Below are 26,007 nucleotides of genomic sequence, written 5' to 3'. Positions count from 1 at the left end.
CTCTAAAAATAAAGAACACATAAAAATGCAATGCATAACATATTTTTAATGAAATAACGTCATGTAGAATATTAATACAAAAAATATATATTATTATACATTATTAATATCACTGAACAACTTTGGACATTTTGAATCTGTTCCATAAAATGGTTCACCATGTTCTCTCTTGATATTATAGCTATTGTCTTCACTTAGTCCGTAATCAGTTGAACAATCATTATTCCATTTTGAGTTATACACAATTTTTACAGGTGTATCATCGACAGATTCAATATGCTTTCCGTCTTTGGTATTATTTGGTTCATTGACTGTTTGCTCAATGGCAGTAACGCTTGCTGGTACTTTGTTTTTCATCAATTCATCTTTATATTCCTTAGTGATATTTTCTGCCAATGCCCTTTTTATTTTTCTGGCAATTTCACTGTCTATTATCCCACTATTTTTACACAGGTAACAGTTCCGGCACGTAGACAAGATATGGTTTATGATATTAGTAGAAGAGTAGGCCTTTCTTTTCGTCTTTGCTTTCATTTGAATGCTAATACCCGAAAGCTGACGATATGGTTTAACACTGGGTAACATGTTACCACTAGCATTAGCAAGAAGATTCCCCTCTTTATCAACTATTTCTTTTATGTTGGCATTCTCTTTGAGTGGAATCATCTCCGGAGATCTCAATCTCGCATAGGCCTATCCATCATCATAAGATTTGAATTTTTTGGTACCCCAAAGAAATTCAATTCCTTACTGTTATGACAATGCACGCATACGTTTCCGATAGTGCTACCACTTGTACTTATTTCATAGCTTAAATACTTCTCCTTGTCAGCATTCAATGCTACAATAACACTATCATGTGAGCACACTTTCTTAAAATGCTTCATCTTCACTTTTTAGAGATGTTAGTCATGTGTTTATTCTTCCATTGTGTAAAAAATACTGATTGAATGCATGCAATAAAGTAACTAGTGTCGATAACCGGCCATAACGTATCAGTTTGATAGCCACAACTTGTTTCTGAACAAGCATAGATTACGACTGGTATAGCTGTAATCATATTACACGCAATTTTAAGATACGTAAAAAAAAGTTTAATAATTTCGAAGTGCATAAAAAAATTTAGTCCAATGAAAAAAAAAGTGCTATTACAAACATTATTTTTCTAATAGTAAAGGTCATGACTAACATATCTACACCATTGTCATTTTGAGTTTGGAAAATATTAAATGTAAAGTTTTAATGTTTTAATAATGTTTCATGTCATTCTAAGAGATGTACAAAAAGTTGAATAATTTTGAAGTCCAAAAAAGTTTAGTTAAAAAAATAGTTTGTTTTTCATGAAAAAATATTGAATGAGAACCATATGTCCTCATCAATAGGAGTATGGGTATGCGCAAGAATATGTTTTAAAATTTATATCAAAGGTGTCATTCTATTTTTCTGATATTATTTAGAGATTTTAAAAAAATTTGAATAATTTCGAAGTCCAAAAAAAAAATAGTTTTAAAAAATCGTTTGTTTTTCATGAAAAAATATTGAATGAAAACCATCAGTCCTCATCAATAGGAGTATTGGTATGCATAAGAATATATTTTAAAATTTAAATCAAAAGTGTCATTGTATTTTTCCGATATGATTTAGATGTAAAAAACAGTAGAATAATTTCAAAGTCCAAAAAAATTTAGTTAAAAATCTTTTTTTTTGAATGAAAAATATTGAATTAGAAGCATCAGTCCACAACAATAGGAGTATGGGTATGCACAAGAATGTTTTAAAATTTAAATCAAAAGTATCATTCTATTTTTCTGATATGATTTAGAGATGTAAAAAAAATTTGAAAAAATACCATGTTATAAAAAAAAGGTGAATAATTTCTAAGTCCAAAAAAAATTAGTTTAAAAAAAGTTTGCTTTTCGTGAAAAAAATATTGAATGAGAACCACCAGTCCTCATCAATAGGAGTATGGGTATGCACAAGAATATGTTTTAAAATTTAAATCAAAAGTGTCATTCTATTTTTCTGACATGATTTAGAGATGTAAAAAAAAGTTGAAAAAATACCATGTTAACAAATAAAAAGAAAAGAAAAAAGTTGAATAATTTCGATGTCCAAAAAAAATTAGTTAAAAAAATAGTTTGTTTTACAGGAAAAAATATTGAATGAGAACCATCATTCCTCATCAATAGGAGTATGGCTATGCACAAGAATATGTTTTAACATTTAAATCAAAAGTGTCAAAAGTTGAATAATTTAGAAGTCCAAAAAAATTTAGTTAAAAAAATAGTTTGTTTTTCATGAAAAAATATTGAATGAGAACCATCAGTCCTCATCAATAGGAGTAAGGGTATGCGCCAGAATATGTTTTATAATTTAAATTAAAAGTGTCAAAAAGTTGAATAATTTTGAAGTCCAAAAAAAATTAGTTAAAAAAACAATGTTTTTCAAGAAAAAATATTGAATGAGAACCATCAGTCCTCATCAACAGGAGTATGGGTATGCACAAGAATATGTTTTAACATTTAAATCAAAAGTGTCAAAAAGTTGAATAATTTCGAAGTCCAAAAAAATTTAGTTAAAAAAATAGTTTGTTTTTCATGAAAAAATATTGAATGGAAACCATCAATCCGCATCAATAGGAGTATGGGTATGAACAAAAATATGTTTTAACATTTAAATCAAAAGTGTCAAAAAGTTGAATAATTTCGAAGTCCAAAAAAAAATAGTTAAAAAAAAGTTTGTTTTTCATGAAAATATATTGAATGAGAACCATCAGTCCTCATCAATAGGAGTATCGGTATGCACAAGAATATGTTTTAAAATTTAAAAAACAAATAAAAAAAGAAAAAAAAGTTGAATAATTTCGAAGTCCATACAAAAAATTTAGATAAAAAAAAAAGTTTGTTTTTCATGAAAAAATATTAAACGAGAACCATCAATCCTCATCAATAGGAGTATGCATATGCATAAGAATATGTTTTAACATTTAAATCAAAAGTGTCAAAAAGTTGAATAATTTCGAAGTCAAAAAAAAAAATTAGTTAAAAAAATAGTTTGTTTTTCATGAAAAATATTGAATGAGAACCATCCGTCCTCATCAATAGGAGTATGGGTATGCACAAGAATATGTTCTAAAGTTTAAATCAAAAGTGTCTTTCTATTTTTCTGATATAATTTAGAAATATAAAAAAAAGTTGTAAAAAACTGTCAAAAAATTATAATAAAACAAAGTTTAAAAAAAATAAAAAATAAAATTAAAAAAATTGAGGGGGGCAGGGGGAGACAAAAAGTTGGGGGAGGGTTCCTTTGGAGTTTGGGGATAGGGGACCTTTGGGGGTTGAGGTCCCTGGTGGTTAGGGTCATTGGTGCTTATGATCCTTGACGGTTCGTACTCATATACACCTCACTACTTGATTTGTAAGGATTTCTACGGATTGTTCTGAATTTCATTATTAAAATTATTTTCTTGACATCTATATCTCTATTAGTATAAACTTTTTAGTATACCATAACGTTAGACCCTATTTTAAATTGACAACACTGTTCAAACGCCACTTGTGTATTATACAGAACACATCGAAGAAGTAAAGTTAGGTCAAGTCACAAGGTCATTCTATCATCGTTAACCATTTTTATAGATTGATGTTGTTCCAAATTTATAACAAATTGCCTGAGCTAATAAGCCATTTAGGCTTACCTTAACTGGCAATTAGTTTAACCCTTTTTTCTCCACCTTCATACAATCCGATCACTAATTAGGATCATTCACATCCATATTATTCAATCAAAAATTAATATCGTTCATAGAGTCCAATTCACAAATGCTATATTACTTTGTAAGTCTATCAAATTGATACGCTTCAGTGGTTCCTAAGGCAGCAAACAAAGTATAAGTACATGCTCTGGAAAGGTACCACGGAACGTAAGGCAAGCAAATAGCACAGGAAGGAACATAAGGCAAGCAAAATGGCACCTACTACTCTACTAACGTATAAATTTGCAAAACGATAATCAAATGATTTTTAACTATAATTTTATACTTAAAAAACTTGACAAGGAGAGTAATTGGAAACCGGTTTGTAGTTGCGAGCATTTTTTACCATATGCGAATCAAATTTAGGAACATGTTGTAACAGGGGATTTGTCCATTATAAAGCATCTTGATCTTCAAAATATAATGAAGATGGGGTCTAAATTACATCTTTCCTACCACATAAAGCCAGCAAGTATTCTTAGTCGATTAAATTTATTTATTGATAAATTGTGCAAGAAGGAGAAAATTCTTAAAGAAAGTTTTCAAAATTGGAGGAGTTTGATTTTGACTAGTGCACGAAATATCATATATAAAATTAATCCAAATAATTCTGAGAAATTCAATATTTTATAATGCTAATATGAAACAAGCAATAGCTAATATACAAAATAAATTTGTAATTATACCCGTTGATACAGCTAGCAACAATTTTGCCATAATTTGTCAGAAACTCTACTGTGATTTTTATCAAAAGAGTTAGAAACAAAAAATACATACGAAAGGCCTCATCTAGAGGAAAAGAGTTTAATTGAAAACATAGAAGAAAGTTTTGAGAAAATTCAATATTAAAATTAATGATAATGATAAAAAGTTTCCTTTTGATATTAGACGGTAAATTTTCATAAAAATCCATCAGAACCACGTTTTATTGCTGGGGCAGCGAGGTGTCCAACCAAAATTGCGGCCACTGACCTGTCTTTAATTTTAGGAGAAATTAAAAATAAATTTAAAGCATATTGCTCTGGAATTAAAAATTTTTCTAACTTTAATCCATATTGGAGTGTTAGGAATTCATTACAAGTGATAGACTCTTTGGCTATGGTCAAACAGTTCGTGGTAACGAACTGTAAGTAAGGAGCGACCCGGCTCAATGGTAACCGAAAGTCTAAAAAACAGAATTTTGATACCAATAGATACATCAAAAGAATCAGATTTTAATTGTGATTTCAAATATATAAGTTTCATCAAGTTTAATCTTACCTATCAAAATTTTCGTGCCTGAGAAAATTTGGCTTATTTTCGAAAAAAGGGGAAAAGAACCCCTAAAAGTTATAGAACCTTAATGAAAATCACACTATCATATTCAGCGTAACAGAGAACCCTACTGTAGAGGTTTCAAGCTCCTATCTACAAAAATGTAAAATTTTCCATTTTTTGCCAGAAGAAAGGTCACGGATACGTGTTTATTTGTTTTTTCTTTTTCCCAGGGGTAATCGTATTGACCCAGTGGTCCTAGAACATCGTAGGAGGGCTCATTGGAACGGAAATTAAAAGTTCTAGTGCCCTTTTTAAGTGACCAAAAAAATGGAGGGCCACTAGGCCCCCTCCCACGCTCATTTTTTTTCCAAAGTCACCCGATCAAAATTTTGAGATAGCCATTTTGTTTAGTATGGTCGAAAATGTGATAAATATGTCTTTTAGGATGACTCAATTCCCCGAAGCCCCCGGAGGGTGGGCTGAAAGTTATGAACTTTACACAATGTTAACATATAGCGTTGGTTATTGGGAAGTATAAAGACGTTTTCAGGGGGGAATTTTTTCTGGTAGTGGGGGAGGGGGGTGGGTCGGGCGTTATCTGGGAGGATCTTTCCACGAAGGAAGTTTTCATGGGGGAAGGGACATTGCTATGAAGGGGGCGCCGGACTCCCCAGCATTATTTTAAAAAAATCAGAAATTAAATATAAAAAAGCAAGTTTTTCAACTGAAAGTAAGGAGCAACATCAAAACTTAAAACGAACAGAAAATATTAGCAATATGATTGGTTTCACCCCTATTCATTACCTTAGTCATTGACTTAGACAATTCTTGTTATTTTCACAGCAGTTATTAACTCTAATGCACGGTCAGTTTGATTAAGAGTTGAATTTTAAGGAATTGGGAAAAAATTCTACATTCAGTGAAAAGAACGAGGTATTGGCTAGAGGACAAACCCCCAGATATACGTATTAATAATATATGAATATAGAAGTTCGATACGTAAGTTAATTCGTAAGTTATGTATATTTATTACTAATAAAAACGTTCGTAAATAAAATTCAACAAGTTTCGAGAAAGCCATTTAACCAAATAAAAGTAAAATTAATATGCAAATTTTGTTTTAATTATTCATGTAAGGTGAGCCAAAATTAAAACCTGCATTAATTCAAAAACGTTCAAAAATTAAATAATAAAAAAAATTAACTGAAAGTAAGGAGCGACATTAAAACATGAAACGAACAGAAATTATTCCGTATATGAAAGGGGCTGTCTCCTCCTCAGCGCCTCGCTCTTTACGCTAAAGTTTGACTTTTTCAAAACTCTATTTTTTTTAACAATAAAAAAGTTTAGCGTAAAGAGCGAGGCGCTGAGGAGGGGACAGTCCTTTTCATATACGGAATAATTTCTGTTTGTTTTAAGTTTTAGTGTCGCTCCTTACTTTCAGTTAAAAAACTTGTTTTTTTTTATTTAATTTCAGCTAATAGTCGATTCATTTGATCTTACTACTCTGTATACAAATCTGTCACTTAATTTAGTATTCGAAAAATTGAAAACGGTCGGTAAGATATATTTTCTTTTGCATAATACCGGAATTTTGAAAATTGATAGTTTTAACAAAAAAGCCCGATGGACGAATTTCTTTAAAAATACTATTAGTTCAAGATGTTATAGCTATGGGATTTACTGGAATTTGGTTTTTTCAATACTTTTGTAAGGTTAGATGGTAATTTATATAAACAAATTATCGGTATTCCTATGGGTGGGAACGCTAGTCCATTTATAGCGGACTTGTTTTTAAGTCAATTAGAATATGAATATATGATAAATAAAAATAGCCAAAGTAATGTAAAATATTACCTTTCAAATAATAAAAGATACCTGGATGATCTCTTGGTAATAAATTGCGCGGAGTTTATGGAGATTTCAAAAAATATTTATCCACTAGAGCAGTGGTCGGCAAATTTTTTTGCCAAAGAGCTATATATGTACATTAACAGGATGTAAAAAAATTTTGAGAGCCAGATCTGTTTATTAATGTAGTAAACCTTTATTATAATTTTAGACCTTCATTAAATTACGGGTACACTGAATGAAACTTGATTTCAAATTAATAAAGATTATGTTTATTTATTAAAAAAAGAATTAAAGTAAGATATCCATAAATTTAATTATGACAATAACTGACAAACACTTAATGCGAATAATGTCCTTGCTTCTCCTTGGTAAGTTTGAGTATGTTAGGTTTGTATGTTGTTGTTTTTAATTTTAGGCACGATTCCAGGTTCTCATCAATAAGACGACTTCTCAATTTACTCTTGATAAAATACATGCTTGAAAAAGATTGTTCGCATGAATATATAGAGCCGAAAAGGCAAAGAACACCAAACCCAAGTTTTTTCAGCTGATCATAAGAGTCAGGAATACTATTCCAGGTGTTGAACATGATCATGTCTTCCTTCTCCAGGTCTTTCAAAGCAGACCACTTGTGTTGTGAACGAAGTTCACATTTGTTCTTCTCAAGTATTTCCAAATCAACACAAAGACGTTCAAATTTAGAGCTCCATATTTCCTTGTTTTTTAAATCCAGCAATTGTATTTCGAAGTTACTAATGTCGATGCCAAAAGGAGAAAATTTAAATCTGTTATCGTAGCTTTAAGGGGGTTTTTGGCGAATGCTAAGGTCGCTTTGCTGTTTTTAAATTCCTGAAACCTGCTGAGAAATGCTTCTCTCATTTTTAAAATGTTGGTTTTGAAGTAGTGTTTGTCAATAGAGGAATTATTTTTTTGGCGATGCTTCAACAGGCTCGGAAAGTGAAACAAAGTTTCCCTTTCAAAATCTTAAGCAAAAAGAGATAATTTATTTTCGTATGAAGTTACTTCTTCTAACATCGAAAAAATAGTATTTCCTTTCCCTTGTAGTTTATGATTAAGCTGGTTTAGATGAGACGTAACGTCTATCATGAAATAAAAGTTTTGTATCCACTGATCGTCCGTTAGTTCTGGATAGTGAACACCCTTCTCAAGAAGAAATTATCTTATTTCTGGTAATAGTGATGCGAAACGTTTCCTCTTGATAACTAATGAACCTTATTATAAAGCACAAGATCAGCGTACTCACTCTCCATTTCAACTAAAAATTCCTTGAACTGACGATGATTAAGAGCTTTAGCCAAAATGGAGTTAATTATAGTAATCACCAATGCCATAACTTTACGAATTTCTTCTGGAAATGTCTGCGCACAAAGCGCTTCTTGATGAATGATGCAATGGTAAGCAAGTATCTCGTGATTAATTTTTTCTTTCAAAATAGCAAGAAACCCTTTTCTTACGCCGATCATACTTTTGGCCCCGTCTGTTGAAATCGACACAATTTTATCGAGAGCAATATGATGTTTATCCATACACTGAATTACAGCATTTGCGATATCCTCTCCACGTGTCCGATCTTTGAGTGGCAATAATCCTAAAAGTTCTTCTTTAGGACCAGTATGAGAAATAAATCTTACAAAAAGCGAAACTTGCGCTGTATCATTTATGTCACAAGACTCGTCAACTGCTATTGATAAGGCCGAAATCAATTTCAGATCTTCGATTAGCTGGATGGTTATATTCGAAGACATTTTAATTGTTCTATCTTTCATTGTTTTGGCAGACAATGGTATCTCATTAGTTTTTTTAGTATATCTGCTTTATTGTTAAAACCCCGAAGTAGCTCTTCAGATGCATTTACAAAACAACTTTTTATGTATTCACCGTCTGTGTACGGTTTCTCTCTCTTAGCAATCTCCTGACTCATAACAAAACTTGCCGTATTAACATTACTGGAAGATTGCATCCAGTTCTTAAAATACAGAAGCCGATGTCTCTTGGTTCTTCTGAAGTTCCTCGACTGCTTTCTTCCTTGCATCACCGAGAGGATATTTAGTGCTAAATGACGCGTGTTTAGCTGTAAAATGTCTCTCCAAATTTGACTTCTTGTTATGCATGAATTGTTCCTTACAAATAAGACATGTCGGAAGACCAATTTAAGTTTACCATAAATGCGAAAGTCTCGGTCCACTCAGCTCTAAATTCACGGTTTTCATCTTCTATTTTTCTTTGCTTCTTTTTGGTAGCCATTTCAAGGCCCCTAAAAAAACATTTCTAAATATAATCTTTTCAAAAGCCACCAATACAAACTTATTGTCATTTTTAAATTGATGAGAAAAATACCTGTTAGATGTGCAGCTAGATGGAAAAATACAACAACTTTAATCTTCAAGAAGGTACCCTTGTAACAAGCACAGACACGATAAGCTCCGACCACTACCTGCAACTGACTGGCACAGTGGCTGGCATGTAGAAACGCGCGAGTCTCCCCGCGCCGCGTTCCCTTCAATCGTCAACCGACCGATACCCTCGGCGCGACTTGCGCGTCTGCTACCTGCATTTAAATATTTGTGCCGGAGCGGCATTTGAGGGGCCAAAGAGCCGCATGCGGCTCCAGAGCCGCACTTTGCCAAACACTGCACTAGAGTTAACTCTGGAGCCTAGCTATGGGACAGGACACTCTGATCATTTCTTAGATTTAAATATTAATATCTCAGACAATGTTAAATTAGTTTTTAAAATATATAATAAAAATGATGATTTTAATTTTGAATTAATTAATTTCCCATTCCTCGAAAGTAATATTCATTCAAATATTACTTATTCAGCTTATTATTCCCAATTATTTAGGTATGCAGGAATTTGCAGTAATTACACAGATTTAAAAAATCGATTTCAAACGCTTAGCCAAAAACTGGTCTTAAGAGGTTTTTCTGCCAATAAAATTAGTTGGCAATTTAAAAAATTCAGTTGTCTGTAAAATGAAGTTTTAGGTAAATATACAAAAATTATAATGCAATGTAATTTCTCTTTCACTTTTCTTTTGGGATTTTCGAATTTGTATAATGTTTCCAGACCAGCTTGAAGGACTTTAAATCTATAATTGGTTCCAGAAACCAATAAAGCACTCTGTTTTATAACTCATCTCCGGCCAATAGGCTCTAATTGTTTCAGAATTATTTTTAAGTTTCATTGACCAATGGGATTCTATTAAGGATAGAACAAATCTTATTTTGTATGTATTTTTTGAATAGTTTTACTAGCATGCATGTATTTCACAAGTTTTACCTAACATAGGGATGCCATAAAAGAGCTTATGGTAGACGCTCCACCGTGCCGGGTAAGGAAAGTATAGCGTCAAAACCCATTTAGGCAGGCGGTTTTCTTCTGATGAGCCCTAATGGAAGGCAATTGCATGGAAATATTTTCTTAGATTTAAGGTAGTTTTGCTTGTAAATTTACAACGGCTCACATGGATCTGGGCATTTCGATTTGGTTGACGGTTCGTTTATGCTGTTGTCCTAGGTAATTGGATATATGAGCAAGGTCAAAACCACGTTCAAGTGCGCCTTTAACTCAATTTCTGGATTAGGATGACAGTTCTTTTCTTCTTCTCGCTCTCTCCTGTTTTTTTTTTTAGCCAAGTAATTACCTCTGAAACATTATAAAGTACGTTACCACCCTATTACGGTATACCCTTTTCCGGGGTATGGTAACGTGATCGAACTGTCAACGGCCAACTCTCAAGGCAACGGGTAACCCCATTTGGGTCACCCCTAACATCTCTAGCTATCTCTTTGGAGGGTAAACGGCCAACCTGTCGATATACTAGTGCCGGTATTTCTCGCCAGCTCTTTCCCTACCCTGCCTGGGCTCCTGTGAAAATAATCTCACACGGCTGTAGAAAATAGCTTACTTGTATTCTTCCAAAGGTCACCAAACACACATCTATAAAATCTCAAGACAGATTCCCTAATTGGGGTCTCAAAGTAGACTATTTACAAGAACACCACTTCTTTAGGGGTGGACCTTAGATTGGCCCTGACCAATCCGCTAAATCAAAGTTCAAATCCCTGGCTTCTTTTGAATAATATGATCTTTCTATGGCCCAGGTCAAGAAGATAAAAATAAAATTTATCTTGAAAGCTTGCTTATTGCAAAACAGCTATAGCTAAGCAACGAGACTTAAAATTATGACTGAAAATCATCCTATAGGCAAATCTAAGCAAATGTAATTACGGAAAAGAAAACAGGTCATTTATCTGAGAAAGAAAAAGAAACAGGGGTGAAACCCCAACAAGTATGGTTCTAAAGCATTGGTTTTATCAATTGATGAAATCATTCGGTGTTAAAAAAAAAAACAAACAAACAAAACAAAAACAACAACAACAGAATATTGCAGCGGAATAAAGGAAAAAAGCCTAATATTTGCCCTCGATAAATATTAAATGTCTCAATGAACAGCATTATCATATTAGGCCTATTGTTTATTGTCCATGCATAAAGTAGCGTGGTTATTCAAAAATTTATTACAGGAATAGATGCCAGATAACATAGAAAAAGAATTACAACATGTGGGCGGCTAGTAAACATACATAAAGCATTTAGCAATCAATGGTGGCAATAAAGCACCAGACCTAAATGAAGGGTTTTACTTGATTTAAACACCTTAGGAAAACTTCGCTGGTGGCATAGAAGAGAAAGACCGCAAAAAGACACACTGTCTGGGCAAATTGAAACGTCTATGGTCCTCACCTGGCAATGCTGATGCATTCACTGGACTCAACGTTGGTCTTTCAGCAATTTTATTCATGTTCGCTCTCGGAGTTTCAACTGCTCATTACTTGAGATTATGCTACTTGCTCAATTTACAGATTAGTATAATTATTGTACAAAACTCAGAGAGCGTAGTGAGAATAAGAATATAGTGAGAATAGTGAGAGAGTGAGTAGTGAGAATAACTATATGGCTCATTTTTTATTTTCACTGTCATTTTCACTTGACTCGGGAAAATCGGCTCCAACTTTGCCCCCCGCCCCCAGGATTTTGACAAAATAATGCCACTACCTAAAAGTTTTTTTTGTCATATTATAAAGACCCCCCCCCCTAGGGAATAACTGCTCTAAGGGTCAGATTTTACCATGATGTTATGACGTAAAATATCACCGTGATGATTTCAATAATACGGAAATGGCACCAGAAAATTCAGTTTCTGGTACTTCTATCAAGACGAATTTATAAAAAGCATACAGATGCCTGTACTAGCTATTAAATGAGCCATAAAACATCTCTCTATGACCTTGTGGTAGCCTGCTATCTTGGCATAAAAAGGAAAAACAAAACACGTCACTGACAAAAAAAAACAACAAAAAAACTTCCTGTTTAGAGTTTCCGACAAAGGGAATCCCGAAGGACTTTTTCCTTCGATCCGCCATTTTCGATAGTTTTTAAGCTCTTCTATAAAATTGTCAACAATTTGTTTTTGTAATTACTTTTTACCTTAGGTTTAATATGAATAATATTTACCGTTACCGAATCAGCATTCGTTACAGCCTAGTAAAGAACGAAGTTCAGCCCATAGTAACCGAAACTTTATAAAGATGTTTTAGAAAAATTGTCATGTGAGGAAGAATATCCATTTGAAGCTGATTCAGGAATATAACTATGATGTTCGAAAACAGTATGAAAGCCCTTGAAAATAGTATCGGGTCAAACGAAAAGTGCACCATTGGAATTGTCATTGTCGAAAACACCGTGAGGGAAACTTGCAGCCCCGTACAGGAAACTTGCACCCCCCGTACTTGTACCATACAGGAAACTTGCATCCACCCCCTTACTTGCACCGTACAGGAAAATTGCGGCCTGAACAACAAGGAAATCCCTTTTTTGCATGGGTAGCAGTCTATTTTTTTTTTCTTCACCTCAGAGACAAACGGCGATTCTTCCACATTTGAAAATTTAGTTAAAAACACGTTTTTTAATTTTCGCTTACTATAGGCTGGAGTTAAGTTACAGCCATAGGCTGAAGAGTAAAACAATGGTCCTTGACATTTCATTTAGGAACAATCATATAATAATATAAGCCTCCACATTTAATTTAATTCATACATAAGTTAATATAAACTAATGAAAATTCCGTCAATAATCATAGAAATTCTTGTCCAAGTTCGGCCTGAACTTTGTGTTGCTTGTCAATAACAGAGGAAAGCGAGAAGAAAAACTCACTTAAAGGCATAACTTCGTCGTAACAGCCATCTACTAGAGCTAAAACAGGGAGCTTCCGTAAACAACGACCACTGAGTCCTTCACATTTACTTGAAAAAGAAGAAGAATAAAATTAATCCAAATAAAAGAAAAAAATAATCAAAATCTATAACTCAAAAAGAAGAAGCAACAATTTACCTTTTTTGCCGGGAGGATATTCTATTGGACCATTATTGGGGGAATCTCATGTAAAATCGTCCCACCCAAGTTATAATTCATCTATAGTTATTATACAACGTATCTACTTGCCAATGACAGAATATTAGAGACTTACAAAATATAAGACTAACACACCGAACTTTGAAAGGCATATAAAATATGATTGTTAGAGATTCCGACAGTTTGTTTGTTAATGACCTAGTTTGTTATTCTTTAGCTTATTAATAACAAAGAGTTTGAGTTATATTATTCTTGAGTGTTATATAATTTGAATAGTTTGTTCGAATTATATATTATATTGAACTATAGTTTGAATTATGTTCTTATATCATAATTGATATGACAACAATTGCATTGAATTATATTATATTATAAGAATTATATTATAGTTTGAACTATAGAATTCTATAGTTTGTTAACGACTTAGCACCCTCTTTATAACATATCAATAAGGAGAAATAAATTAAGAATAAACCAAACTACTTATTAAAGACTAAGAAAGCTGAAAGTTAATTGAAATTAAAAGTTAAAACATTAAAGCCGTAAAAAAACAAAAAATAGCGTAACATATAAATGATCTATAACCATGCAAATAACATAAGACCCCTCCCCCAGAAAGGTTTTGGGTTTGCTTAGAATATGAACATATCTAAATAGACTTTAGGATAATAGGTACAGCTAATGTTATTTGTAGACTTTATAAATTTACTTATTTTTATAAACTTACTAATCTTTATGAATTTGCTGAAGACTCATCAACGACTGGGCCCTGCCGCTGAATGTTCCTACCACTTTGGGATTCGTTGTTTTTAGCTGAGAAGCTGGTGGTTGGTTCTGGGTATTGTCGCTATTTGAAGTTTTTGAAATGTTTTTCAGGAACAGTTTTATATTGCCAAATGCTCTTTACCCGACCCTTTAGATGTCCTGAATCACAGAGAGTGGTATGCATTTATTCCTTCTTTTCATTTTAAGCCATTTACCGTTATTTATGGGTAATGCTTGGATTGATTCTGTATTTTGTGTTGTTTAGATCTCGATCTTTTCTCCTTTTTCCTTTCCTTTCCTTTTTTCTTACTCCACTTCTTTTATGTGTGTTTGCGAGCGGGTATAAATAAACTCATCTTATTGAAAATGCACAAAATATAGGCGAACTGTAAGGAAAGTTTTAGAAATTACTGAAAAAACAGCTAAACTTATTAGGCCCCAAGGGCAATGTTCATCGTGCCCACTACCTTAATTATGTTGGTAAATACTTAAATAAATAGTTATCTCAGTTAAATTAAAAATTCCATGTTAAAAAATAATAAAAAATAAATACTAAATAAACACCAGATACACTACAATGTGACTACAAAGTCACAGAAAAAGAATGTACCTTAAGATTCAGACACACGGATAAGAACTTATTACGGAGGGGACTCAGAATTCCAAAGGGGAGCAAGTTAGCAAAACAAAGCTAAATATAGAAAAATTATGTGGAAAATGTTCGATATCTTTGGAAAAACATAAAAATTCCAAAATTCAGGGAAGGAGCTGACGGACAAAGGATTTATAAATTATTTATATACTGCATATGACTGGAAAATATGATAAATTACTATATGCTCAATATACACTTTTTTAAGCTTAATTAGTACTCTCCATGAACAACAAATCCTTTTGTAAGCAAAACGTCGTATTCAAATGAAGGTAAACTTACACAGCAATTTCTTTCAGAGTATTGTTGAAATGGAGCTCCCCTTTTGATGTTCCATTCCTGAGACCTGATTCTCCTTGAGCTCTATCTGAAGAGAGGACACCTTTCTAAAAAAAAAGAAAAAAAAGAAAAAAAAAGAAAAAAAGAGGTACAAAGAGAACTAACTCTTTCATGTTGATAAAGGGCAAAAAAGAAACAATAATAAAAAAGGACGGGATGTTCCACATATCCAGACCCCCCTCCTCGCAAAAACAGAGGCAAATTGTCTTAATAAGGTTCCTATTTATTTGATAGCAACAGTCTATTACCATCTCGCACAAGTCCCCTTCCTAAAGCATATTTTGACTACAATTTTGAACAGGATCAAAGGAGCTAAACTATGATTATTGTTTATAAACATAATATCTAATCTAATATAATAGCAATAATCTAATATAATATCTAAAAAACATAATAGCAAGTCAGCAATTGGTACCTTTACATACCTAATTACTGCTGCTAAGACCCTAAATTTGACGCAGCATTATATTCCTTAAGGGCCACACACTGGCGACTATTTCTCCTTCATTCACCCCTTTAAAGGTTCTGCTTTTCTTGTTTTTTAAAGTTTGTCCCAGCCTCATTTGGGTGGTAGTTTAGTCACACAAAATATTTAGATGAATCATTTTGCAATTTGTCGAAGGAACAAAAAAAGCAAATCGAAGTAGCAAAAAGGAAGATTGTATATGAACATGAAGGATTTACTTATTTAGTTAATTAGAAAAAAATTACAGGCCTAGCCAATGGAGAGCAGAGCGCAATGTATAAACTTAATGCAGAAATAAATGCACAGTAATGCCAATTAGAACAAAGATCTTAAAAAAGAAAAAGATCAAACAATAAAACAAAAAGCAAAAGGAAGAAAAGCAGCGCAATTATAGCGCAAACAAAAATCACAACAAAATCTATTATTATTTTCGCAAGTCCTAAATATTGACAGAGAATATTCATCAACGCAAACCTTTTCATTGAAAATCGACTTATTAAATTAGAAGTTATTTCAGCCAAATTAAATTTATTTCCAACATGAGACACTTGCTTATTAGAACAAACATGACCAGAAGAAATGAAAACCCCAGCAACAGATACACCATGGAAATAGTTTTTTGGAGAGTGAAAAAAAGGTGGGGGAAGTATAAATAAAGCTTATCAGATTTTGGGAGGAGCATGCAGACTGCCACGTCCACCCAGATGAATTCTAACCAGTCTTGTCTCTCCCTTACCACCACCAAGGCTGCTTAGTCGAACTATTCTAGGAATAAAACCTTTCTCCACTCAGAGAACATGCTGAGCGACTCTCTCATGACCCATACATTTAGTGGGACGATCCAGTCAAACAGTTCGTGGTAACGAACTGTAAGTAAGGAGCGACCCGGCTCAATGGTAACCAAAACTCTAAAAAACGGAATTTTGGTACCAATAGATACATCAAAAGAATCAGATTTTAATTCTGATTTCAAATATATAAGTTTCATCAATTTTAATCTTACTCATCAAAAGTTACGCGCCTTTGAAAATTTGGCTGATTTTCGAAAAAAGGGGGAAAGACCCCCTAAAAGTTATAGAACCTTAATGAAATTCACACCATCATATTCGCATATCATAGAACCATAATGTAGAGGTTTCAAGCTCCTATCTACAAAAATGTGGATTTTTGCATTTTTTGCCAGAAGAAAGATCATGGGTGCGTGTTTATTTGTTTTTTTTTCTTTCTTTTCCCCAGAGGTAATCGTATTGACCCAGTGGTCCTAGAATATCGTAGGAGGGCTCATTGAAACGGAAATTAAAAGTTCTAGTGCCCTTTTTAAGTGACCAAAACAAATGGAGGACAACTGGGTCACCTCCGACGCTCATTTTTTACTCAAAGTCACCCAATTAAAATTTTGAGATAGCCATTTTGCTCACCATAGTCGAGAATCGAATAAATATATCTATTAGGATGACTTATTCCTCAAAGTTCCCGGGGGAAGGGTTGCAAGCTGTGAACTTTGCTCATTGTTTACATATTGTATTGGTTATTGGGAAGTATACAGACATTTTCAGGAAGGATTTTTTCTGGTGGGGGGCGGCTGGAGGAAGGGATTTCTTGGGAGAATCTTTCCATGGAGGATATTTCTTTTGGGTAAGGGACTTTTCTATGACGGGGGCGCCGGATTTCCAAGCATTATTTAAAAAACGATAAGAAATTAAATTTAAAATAACAAGTTTTTTCAACTGAAAGTAAGAATCAACATTAGAACTTAAAACGAACAGAAATTATTGCGTATATGAGGGTGTTCTCCCCCGAGTCAATATCTCGCTCTTTACGCTACAGTTTTTTTTAGTGTTTTCAAAAGAGCTATCTATTCTAATTAAACGGCCTTTGTGATTCAGGGGTTTGTGAATCAAATATTTTTTAACTTTTAACGTAAAGAGCGTGGTATTGACTAAGGGGAGAACCCCATCATATACGTAATAACATATACGTAATAAAAAAAAACAAAACAAAAAAAACAAGCGATACGGCTCAATAGTAATCGAAACTTTTAAAAACGGAACTTTGATGTCAATGAATGTATCAAAAGAATGGGCTTATAATGCTGATTCTAAATATATAAATTTTATTAAGTTTAGTATTACTCATCAAAGGCTACGAGCCTGAGAAAATTTACCTGATTTTTTAAAGAGGGGGGAAACATCCCCTAAAAGTGAAAGAATTTTAATGAAAATCACACCGTCATATTCTGCGTATCAGAAAACCCTATAACATAGGTTTCAAGCTCATATATGCAAAAATCTGCAACTTTGTATTTTTGCCAGAAGAAAAATATACGAATATAGAAGTTCGTTACGTAAGTTAATCTGTAAATTACGTCAGAACCAAATTTAGAGACAGCCATTTAGCAAAAGAAAAGTAAAATTTTTATGCAAATTTTATTTGCTTATTCAATGTCGGTGAGCCGAAATAAAAGCTGCATTAACTAAAAAACGATCAGAAATTAAATAAAAAAAAGTGTTTTAAACTGAAAGTAAGGAGCGACATCAAAACTTAAAACGAACAGAAATTATTCCGTATATGAAAGGGGTTGTCCCCTCCTCAAAGCCTCGCTCTTTACGCTAAAGTTTGACTCTGTCTCACAACTTTATTTTTTAAACAATAAAAAACTTTAGCGTAAAGAGCGAGGCGTTGAGGAGGGGACAGCCCCTTTCATATACGGAATAATTTCTGTTCGTTTTAATGTCGCTCCTTTCTTTCAGTTTAAAAAACGTATATATATATATATATATATATATATATATATATATATATATATATATATATATATATATATATATATATATATATATATATATATATATATATATATATATATATATATATATATATATATATATATATATATATATATATATATATATATATATATATATCAATTTATATTTTAATATTGTACCAGGAACTTCTAATAAAGTTATTTATTGTAACTCGTATTAATTGAAGTACAACTGATATCAGGTAAAATAATTTTTAACCGTGATTCAAGAATTTGCAGGAAAAAAATGAGAAATTTTCTGAAAAATATGGAGCAGTAATTCTCTATACTTCCCAATAGACTATGCCTAAATATGTAAAATAAATGAATAATTAAGGAAAAAAACAAAGAGAAAATTTAGACGAAAGATAAAACATAGCAAGAACAGAGATAAGATTTTTATATCTTTTCTCCAATACACCTGCATATTTTATGATGTTCCGTCAGTAGAGAACGGTAATTTACCCTATAATCACTACGGAATAATCCAATGAGACGTGTTTGCCACATAAGGAATCAAAAGTGTTTCAAGCAAATCTGACTTGAAATACTTTCAGAATTGTTTTTTAACAGTGGATCTAGCTCGTTTCCGTTTATTAAGTGATCAAAACGTCCAAATCAGTTTGCAGTGAGTGCACAAAGCAAACATAGCTTAGATTGGCAGAAGTTACCGAACATGAGTCGGTTCTAAGTGTTACTCACTTCCCTTGGGCCTATGTAAAGGAAGTAAAGGAAGTAAGGGTAGTAAGGGACCTTACTTCCCATGGGAAGCAAAACTACCGTGGGCCTAGAGTGTGGCTTACGATTAACTGAAACAGCATATTTTTGACATTTTTATGCAAAGCATGAAAATTTTCCATGAAAAGCATGAAATTTTGACATTTTTATAGAAATGCTTCTATTTTTTCAAAAACGACAAAAAAGTTTGTCAGTACCAAAAGGCTATTCTTCCTTTTGTATCATCAATAGCCATCATCACTTAAACGTTATGAGCCAAGATTGAGGAGGACGGGATCCCCCGTCTTGTTTAGGATAGCTTCTGCTCATTTGAAGTGCTAACTTTGTTCTTTAATTCTATTTGAAAAAATTCGATTTCGCACAGAAAGAATTTACCAAGCATAATGAGCATCCATGGCAATACAGAGACCAACGTTTGATCCCAACAGCCGCAAGGCCTCAAGTTGTATGGATAAAAAATGGTTGGTCTTCTTCTTCTTGTTTGATTAATTGAACCGCTAGTGCATAATCTCCGTGCAATCCCAGGCCCTGTGGTAGCTAAAATCGAACACCGGGCCCCGTATTGCTAAGCACAAATCAATCCCACTATGCTACCACAGAGTTAGAAGGCGAAGTTTTTCCTTCTTTTTTTTTGATTATTTGGATATACTAGTGCAATATCTCCTTACAATTCCAGGCACTGCATCAGTTGGGATTAAACTCCAGGCCCCTTTCTATCAAGGGGAGATCATTCCAATGTGCCAACACAGAGTTGAGTTTAGACCCCGGCGCCGCGCCGGCGGGTCGACTAAACGCCGCCAACGAGATGCCCGGTTAACCACCGCCGAAGTGTCGCTACGCCACCGGTGCACTCAGGCGCTCCACCGCCGGCATAGGCAGTGGCATTCGGCTGACTTTGAATCAATTTTGTGGCAATTCTTTATTGCGTGAACCGCAAAGTCGGAGCTTTTCTTTTTCGTGTGGTTTAGTATTTCGATTTTCCTGATTAGAAATCAAGCAGGGCTTGCACTATCACCGAAATTTTGGGTATTTCCCCGAAAATCTATGCGTCACCCCGAAAAAAAATTTGGTTCCCCGAATCCCCGAAAATCACCCAATCACGGTGCCACCCCTAGCGATTTATCACCAGTCTGGCAGGCTTTCTCTGCCAAATATTACTTTGCATTACCATAATTCTTCACTACTCTCTTGTTCGTCAATTTTCGTCTCTTTTATTACTTTGCATACAAACCAGACAGATGCAATTGCAATATACACTGTTCTTCATATGTTGACAAAAAAAGTATCGTCTTTATAAGATGAGATTAAATCATTTCGAATTCAGTTTCCCAACTGCTATTTCTTACGTCATTTGTAGTCAAGAATTTATTTTTGAGTAGAATAGAAACAGCTTCAGTTAGATTTTGAAATTGATAATCGACAGTTTGTCTCTACAGCTGAATCGTAAGTTTGCAGAATTTTGTTTTCTTTTGCTGTTTTTAGATAAGATTTTCTTAATGTTTAATACACAATTGTTGGACGCCTGATAGATTAAAGAAAATACAACCTTCTAAGTGAAAAAAATTTACCCCCCCCCCCAAAAAAAACCCTTCTATTGAGACAAAATTTAGCTATAAACTAAGTTATTTACAAGGTTGGGGAATAAAAAGATTGAAACAGAAGTTATCCCAAAAACGTAATTCATAAAAAAATTGTAAATTATTGCCTATAGGGGGGGAGGATAGGGGGCTATCATTTTTAAATGATAATACCTCTTTTTTTTATTGGAAGCAGGGATGCCAAAAAGATAATTATTTTTTTATTTAAAGTGGAGACGGAAGAAAATAATATCAAATTCCCTGCGACACCATTGAAATATTTTGATAGACCCAGGGACCTCCATTGAGACTTGTTCAGTGTCTCGGGTATTTTGCAACTTCTCATAAGCTACTGCCCTAATTTGGCTTTTGCGTGTGCTCCCTTTTAATCAGATTCTTTGGATCTTATTGAATGCCACGGCGAATCTACGACTCAGTTTTCCTATAATTTGAGGTATATCTGAATAATTTCGACATTTTTGTTGTTGTCATTGTACCCCCTTACTCATACCTTCAATTTTTTTTTCATGGAACATTAAGCTTTATTTCAAGGAACATTTACGTTATTTCGCGTGTTTGTTTGAACCACATAGTAACCTAGTTTATTATTAAGTAAATCATTTCTTTAATATAAAGTTGAAACGGTATCCTATCAAGGTATCCAGATGGGGTAGGGAAGTATTACATTTAAATGATAATATCTCGATTTTTTTTTATTGAAAGCAGGGATGCCAAAAAGTTAATTATTTTTTTTTTAATTTAAAGGAGAGACGGTATCCTATCATGGTGGTATCCAGATCGGGGGGAGGGTGGTAGGGAGCTATAATATTTAAATGATAATACCTCGACTTTTTTGGAAAGCAGATATGCCAATAAGTTAATCATTTTTTTAATTTAAAGCAGAGACGGTACCCTATCAAGATGGTATCCAGAGGGGGGGGGGCATAGGGAGTTATTATGTTTAAGTGATAGTACCTTGAATTTTTGAAAGCCGGGATGCCAAAAAGTTATTTTTTTTTTTAATTTATAGTAGAGACGGTATTCTATCAAGGTGGTATCCAGAGGGGGGGGGGGGGTTAGGGAGGTATTATATTTAAATGATAATGTCTCAAATTTATTTTTTTTTTAAAGCAGAGACGGTATCCTATCAAAGTAGTATCCAGAGAGAGAGGGGGGTTAGGTAATTATTATATTTAAATGATAATATCTTGAATTTTTTATTGAAAGCAGAGATGCCAAAAAGTTCATTATTTTTTTATAATTTAAAGAAGAGACGGATCTTATAGAACATTATATGGCTACTTTAAAAAAATACAAAGGGGAGTGTGAAGGGAGGTGTGAGACTTTCACAAGAATATGACAGTTTGGCTGCTGCCAGTAGCTACTAGGTGGAGTATCCTATGAAAGTGTACTGTCAATGAGTAGAGGAAGTAAATTTGTAAATTTAAACTGTGATTCGTGAAAGACTGATGAAAACATTAATGTTTTCGGTCAAAATTGAACGCGCCGGTGACTCGCCACCGACATCTTACAGGCGGCACGCTGCCGACAACTTACAGGCGGCGCACCGCCCTGCTGTTTTTGGTCCCACCCCGCCGGTCTTCCCTCATCTGCACGGCACCAGGGTCTAGTTGAGTTGTTTTTTTTTCAATACAGCTAAGAATTGTTAAATAGTCTTTGGAAATAAAGTGAGAAAAAAAGGGAACGATGGGGTACCTGAATAAGTTCCTTGATACAAGACTCCAGAATGGATTCGATGACTCCACATTTAGGATTTCCAATATATTGCTTGATATCAGCTCTGTCTACAAAGGCCAAGTCAATCGAGTTTGTCATGTTTGATGTCACGAATATCAAAACGTTTGAAAACCTAAATAAAAAGCCGTAAAGAAAAACGTTTGAAAACCTAAATAAAAATAAATAAAGGACAAATATGCACACAAGAGGGAGTATACAGGGAGCCCTTTCCCTGATAAAAAACAAAAACTGTGAACTAAAATTAATTTTCTTCGGGAGCAGAAACATGCAAAGACAGAGAAAACGATAGAGGAATAGAAAAAGAAGCCAAATGGATTTAACTCTTATTACTTTATTAGTATCTGTCACGAAAAGATGAATCAGTGGATTTCCTCATGTAACTACTACTACTACTACTAACAACTCACCGCAGCACCAAGCCTCCTGAGGCCAACATAGCTACGCACGCTCCTCCTCCACCCCAATCTATTTAAGAGCCTTCCTTTTTACACCATCCCAGGAAGTTTCCATTTCCTTTAAAACTTTCTTTATGACGTCCTCCCACCCCAGACGAGGACGACCTGCTTTCTGTTTAGGCCTAGATGGGTAGCCGAAAAGAAAAATCTTCGGCAATCTATCATCCTTCATCCGCACAACGTGCCCTAGCCACATCAACCTTTCTTTCATTATAGCCCTAGAAAGCGGTATTGAACCACATTTTTCGTGTAGCCTATTGTTTGAAATACGGTTAGTCAGTCGGGTACCCAGAACAATCCTTAAGCAATTTCTTTGGAAAACATCTAGCAAATCTTCATCCGCTTTTCGGAGCGTCCATGCTTCAGAGCCATATTTGACCACTGTCATCACTGTAGCTTCTAATATTCTAATCTTGGTTGGCAGACTTATCTTCCTTTTCTTCCAAACTTTTTTTTAACTGTGAAAAAACACCCTGAGCCTTGGCTATTCTACTTTTAACATCTTCACTGCTCCCACCATTTTTACTAATAATACTACCAAGGTAAGTGAAGCTGCCCACCTGATCAATCTTTTCATTACCCGACATCATCTTTTCATCTTCATTTATTCCTAGCCTTAGTGACTTAGTCTTCCAAACATTAATTTTCAAACCAATTCTAGCACCCTGAACTCGCCAAACCTCTAAAATTTCATTCATTTTGCTCACACTTTCATCTAGGATGCTTAAATCATCCGCATAATCTAAGTCCAGCAGAGTTTTTCCTCCCCGTTTGAGTCCGTGGTCTCCCATTGCCTTTCCTGTGCTCCTTAAGACAAAGTCCATCAAAATAATCCATATAAAGGGGGATAGAACACAACCCTGCTTAACTCCTGATTTAATACAAAACCAGGTGCTAACCTCACTTCCTACCTTAACTACAGCGGTGTTATTCACGTACATAGCACTAATCACTTTAATATATTTGTCTGGTATACCATACAAGGATAAAACGTTTACTAAAGCCCTTCTATCAACAGAATCGAACGCTTGCTCATAATCTATAAAACTGAGGCCCAAAGGTGTTTGACAACTCAGACACTTCTCAATTATTAGCCTAAGAGTGAAAATTTGGTCGACACATCCTCTACCTTTTCTAAAACCACACTGTTCTTCTCTTAAAACTTTGTCTACGGCATCTCTCAGTGTAAGAAGTATCATATTACTAAGTAATTTACTACCTACAGAGACCAGTCTAATGCCTCAATAATTACCACACTCACTTTTATCACCTTTCCTATAAAATAGCTTAATTAAGTTTTTCCTAAAATCGTTAGGCACTTCCCCTTTTTCAAAAATCATATTTATTATCTTCAGTTACTTATTTCTACGCTCAGAGCCACCATATTTAAGAAACTCATTTACCACCCTATCGGTACCTGGAGCCTTATTATTTTTTGATCCTTTTAGTACTGTTGCTAATTCCTCATCACAAAACAAATCTTTGTTCACATCCAAGGTATCAGAAACTTTTTCATTTTCCTCTAAATCTTTTCCTGCAACTCTATCTCGATTAAGCAAATTCTCAAAATGTTCGGCCCATCTCTCTTAGTTTTTTCCTTATCGCTAATTGTGACCCCATTCCTATCTTTAACTGGGCCAAGTCCGGATTGACTATTCCTTCTCAATTTGTTAACGTGCCAGTACAATATTTTACTATCACAAAAACAGAAAATTTTTAATCATACTGAAATATGTAGATTCAGAAACAAAAAACAAAAAAGTTTTAAATCATATTGAAAGATTTAGATTCAGATTCGAAATAAGAATTTATAGATGAAAATAGACAAGAATTAAAAACGTTCAAAAACAAGAAAGTTTTAAATCATATTGAAAGATTTAGATTCAGATTCAAAATAAGAATCTATAGATGAAAATAGACAAGAATTAAAAGAATTAAAGGTTCAAAAACAAGAAAGTTTTAATTCATACTAAAAGATTTAGGTTCAGAATCAAAATAGGAATCAGCAGATAAAAATAGACAATAACTAAACTAAATAAAAGTTAAAAAACAAAAAAGTTCTAAATGATACAAACAAAAATTTAGATTCAGAACCAAAATAAGAATAAAAAGATAAAAATAGACAAGAATTGAAAGTTCAAAAAATAAAGTTCTATATCGTACTAAAAGATTTAGATTCAGAACCAAAATAAGAATCAACAGATAAAAATAGACAAGAACTAAAAGAATTAAAAGTTCAAAAACAAAAAAGTTCTAAATCATACTAAAAGGTTTAGATTCAGAGCCAAAATAAGAATCAACAGATAAAAACAGACAATAATTAAAAGAATTAAAATTTCAAAAACAAAAAAGTTTTAAATCATACTAAAAGATTTAGGTTCAGAATCAAAATAAGGATCAGCAGATAAAAATAGACAAACATTAAACGAATTAAAAGTTAAAAAACAAAAAAGTTCTAAATCATACAAACAAAAATTTTGATTCAGAACCAAAATAAGAATCAAAAGATAAAAATACACAAGAATTAAAAGTTCAAAAAAAAAAGTTCTAAATCATACTAAAAGATTTAAATTCAGAACCAAAATAAGAATCAACAGATAAAAGTTCAAAAACAAAAAAGTTCAGAGCCAAAATAAGAATCAACAGATAAAAACAGACAAGAATTAAAAGAATTAAAATTTCAAAAACAAAAAAGTTTTAAATCATACTAAAAGATTTAGGTTCAGAATCAAAATAAGGATCAGCAGATAAAAATAGACAAGAATTAAACGAATTAAAAGTTAAAAAAAAAACGTTCTAAATCATACAAACGAAAATTTAGATTCAGAACCAAAATAAGAATCAACAGATAAAAATACACAAGAATTAAAAGTTCAAAAAAAAAAGTTCTAAATCATACAAACAAAAATTTAGAATTCAGAACCAAAATAAGAATCAACAGATAAAAATAGACAAGAACTAAAATAATTAAAAGTTAAAAAACCAAAAAGTTATAAATCATACTAACAAGAATTTAGATTCAGAACCAAAATAAGAATCAACAGATAAATATACACAAGAATTAAAATTTCAAAAACAAAAAAGTTATAAATCATACTAAAAGATTTAGATTCAGAACCAAAATAAGAATCAGCAGATACAAATAGAC

At 33.2% G+C, this 26,007-nt stretch overlaps 2 protein-coding genes across 3 annotated transcripts in view; both read right to left on the bottom strand.

The window, feature by feature from the left end:
* Nucleotides 1-8,088: 8,088 nt before the first annotated feature.
* Nucleotides 8,089-8,631, bottom strand: LOC148953399 (protein ZBED8-like). The gene has a single exon (XM_089087951.1). The coding sequence runs from the start codon at nt 8,629-8,631 to the stop codon at nt 8,089-8,091; it is 543 nt and encodes a 180-aa protein (XP_088944077.1).
* A 4,285-nt stretch (nt 8,632-12,916) lies between these two features.
* Nucleotides 12,917-26,007, bottom strand: part of pch2 (pachytene checkpoint 2 protein) — a 69,374-nt gene continuing 56,283 nt past the window's right edge. For both annotated transcript variants that reach the window (XM_089087656.1, XM_089087655.1), the window contains exons 6-8: nt 22,363-22,516; nt 15,003-15,106; nt 12,917-13,194 (exon numbers count right to left, since the gene is read on the bottom strand). In XM_089087656.1, the coding sequence (XP_088943782.1) occupies nt 13,026-13,194; nt 15,003-15,106; nt 22,363-22,516 (427 nt within the window). In that variant the 3' untranslated portion in view covers nt 12,917-13,025. The remainder of the gene's footprint in view (nt 13,195-15,002; nt 15,107-22,362; nt 22,517-26,007) is intronic.

Source organism: Artemia sp. Qi Xiang Cuo, chromosome 4 (assembly GCF_049724085.1).
Source record: "Artemia sp. Qi Xiang Cuo chromosome 4, ASM4972408v1, whole genome shotgun sequence".
NCBI classification, from domain to species: domain Eukaryota; kingdom Metazoa; phylum Arthropoda; class Branchiopoda; order Anostraca; family Artemiidae; genus Artemia; species Artemia sp. Qi Xiang Cuo.
Note: the sequence above shows the minus strand (reverse complement) of the source record. Positions and strands in the feature narration are given on the sequence as shown.

Bases quoted from the DNA above. Each gene is read 5' to 3' on its own strand.
- LOC148953399 (XM_089087951.1), bottom strand. From the start codon at position 8,631: ATGTCTTCGAATATAACCATCCAGCTAATCGAAGATCTGAAATTGATT.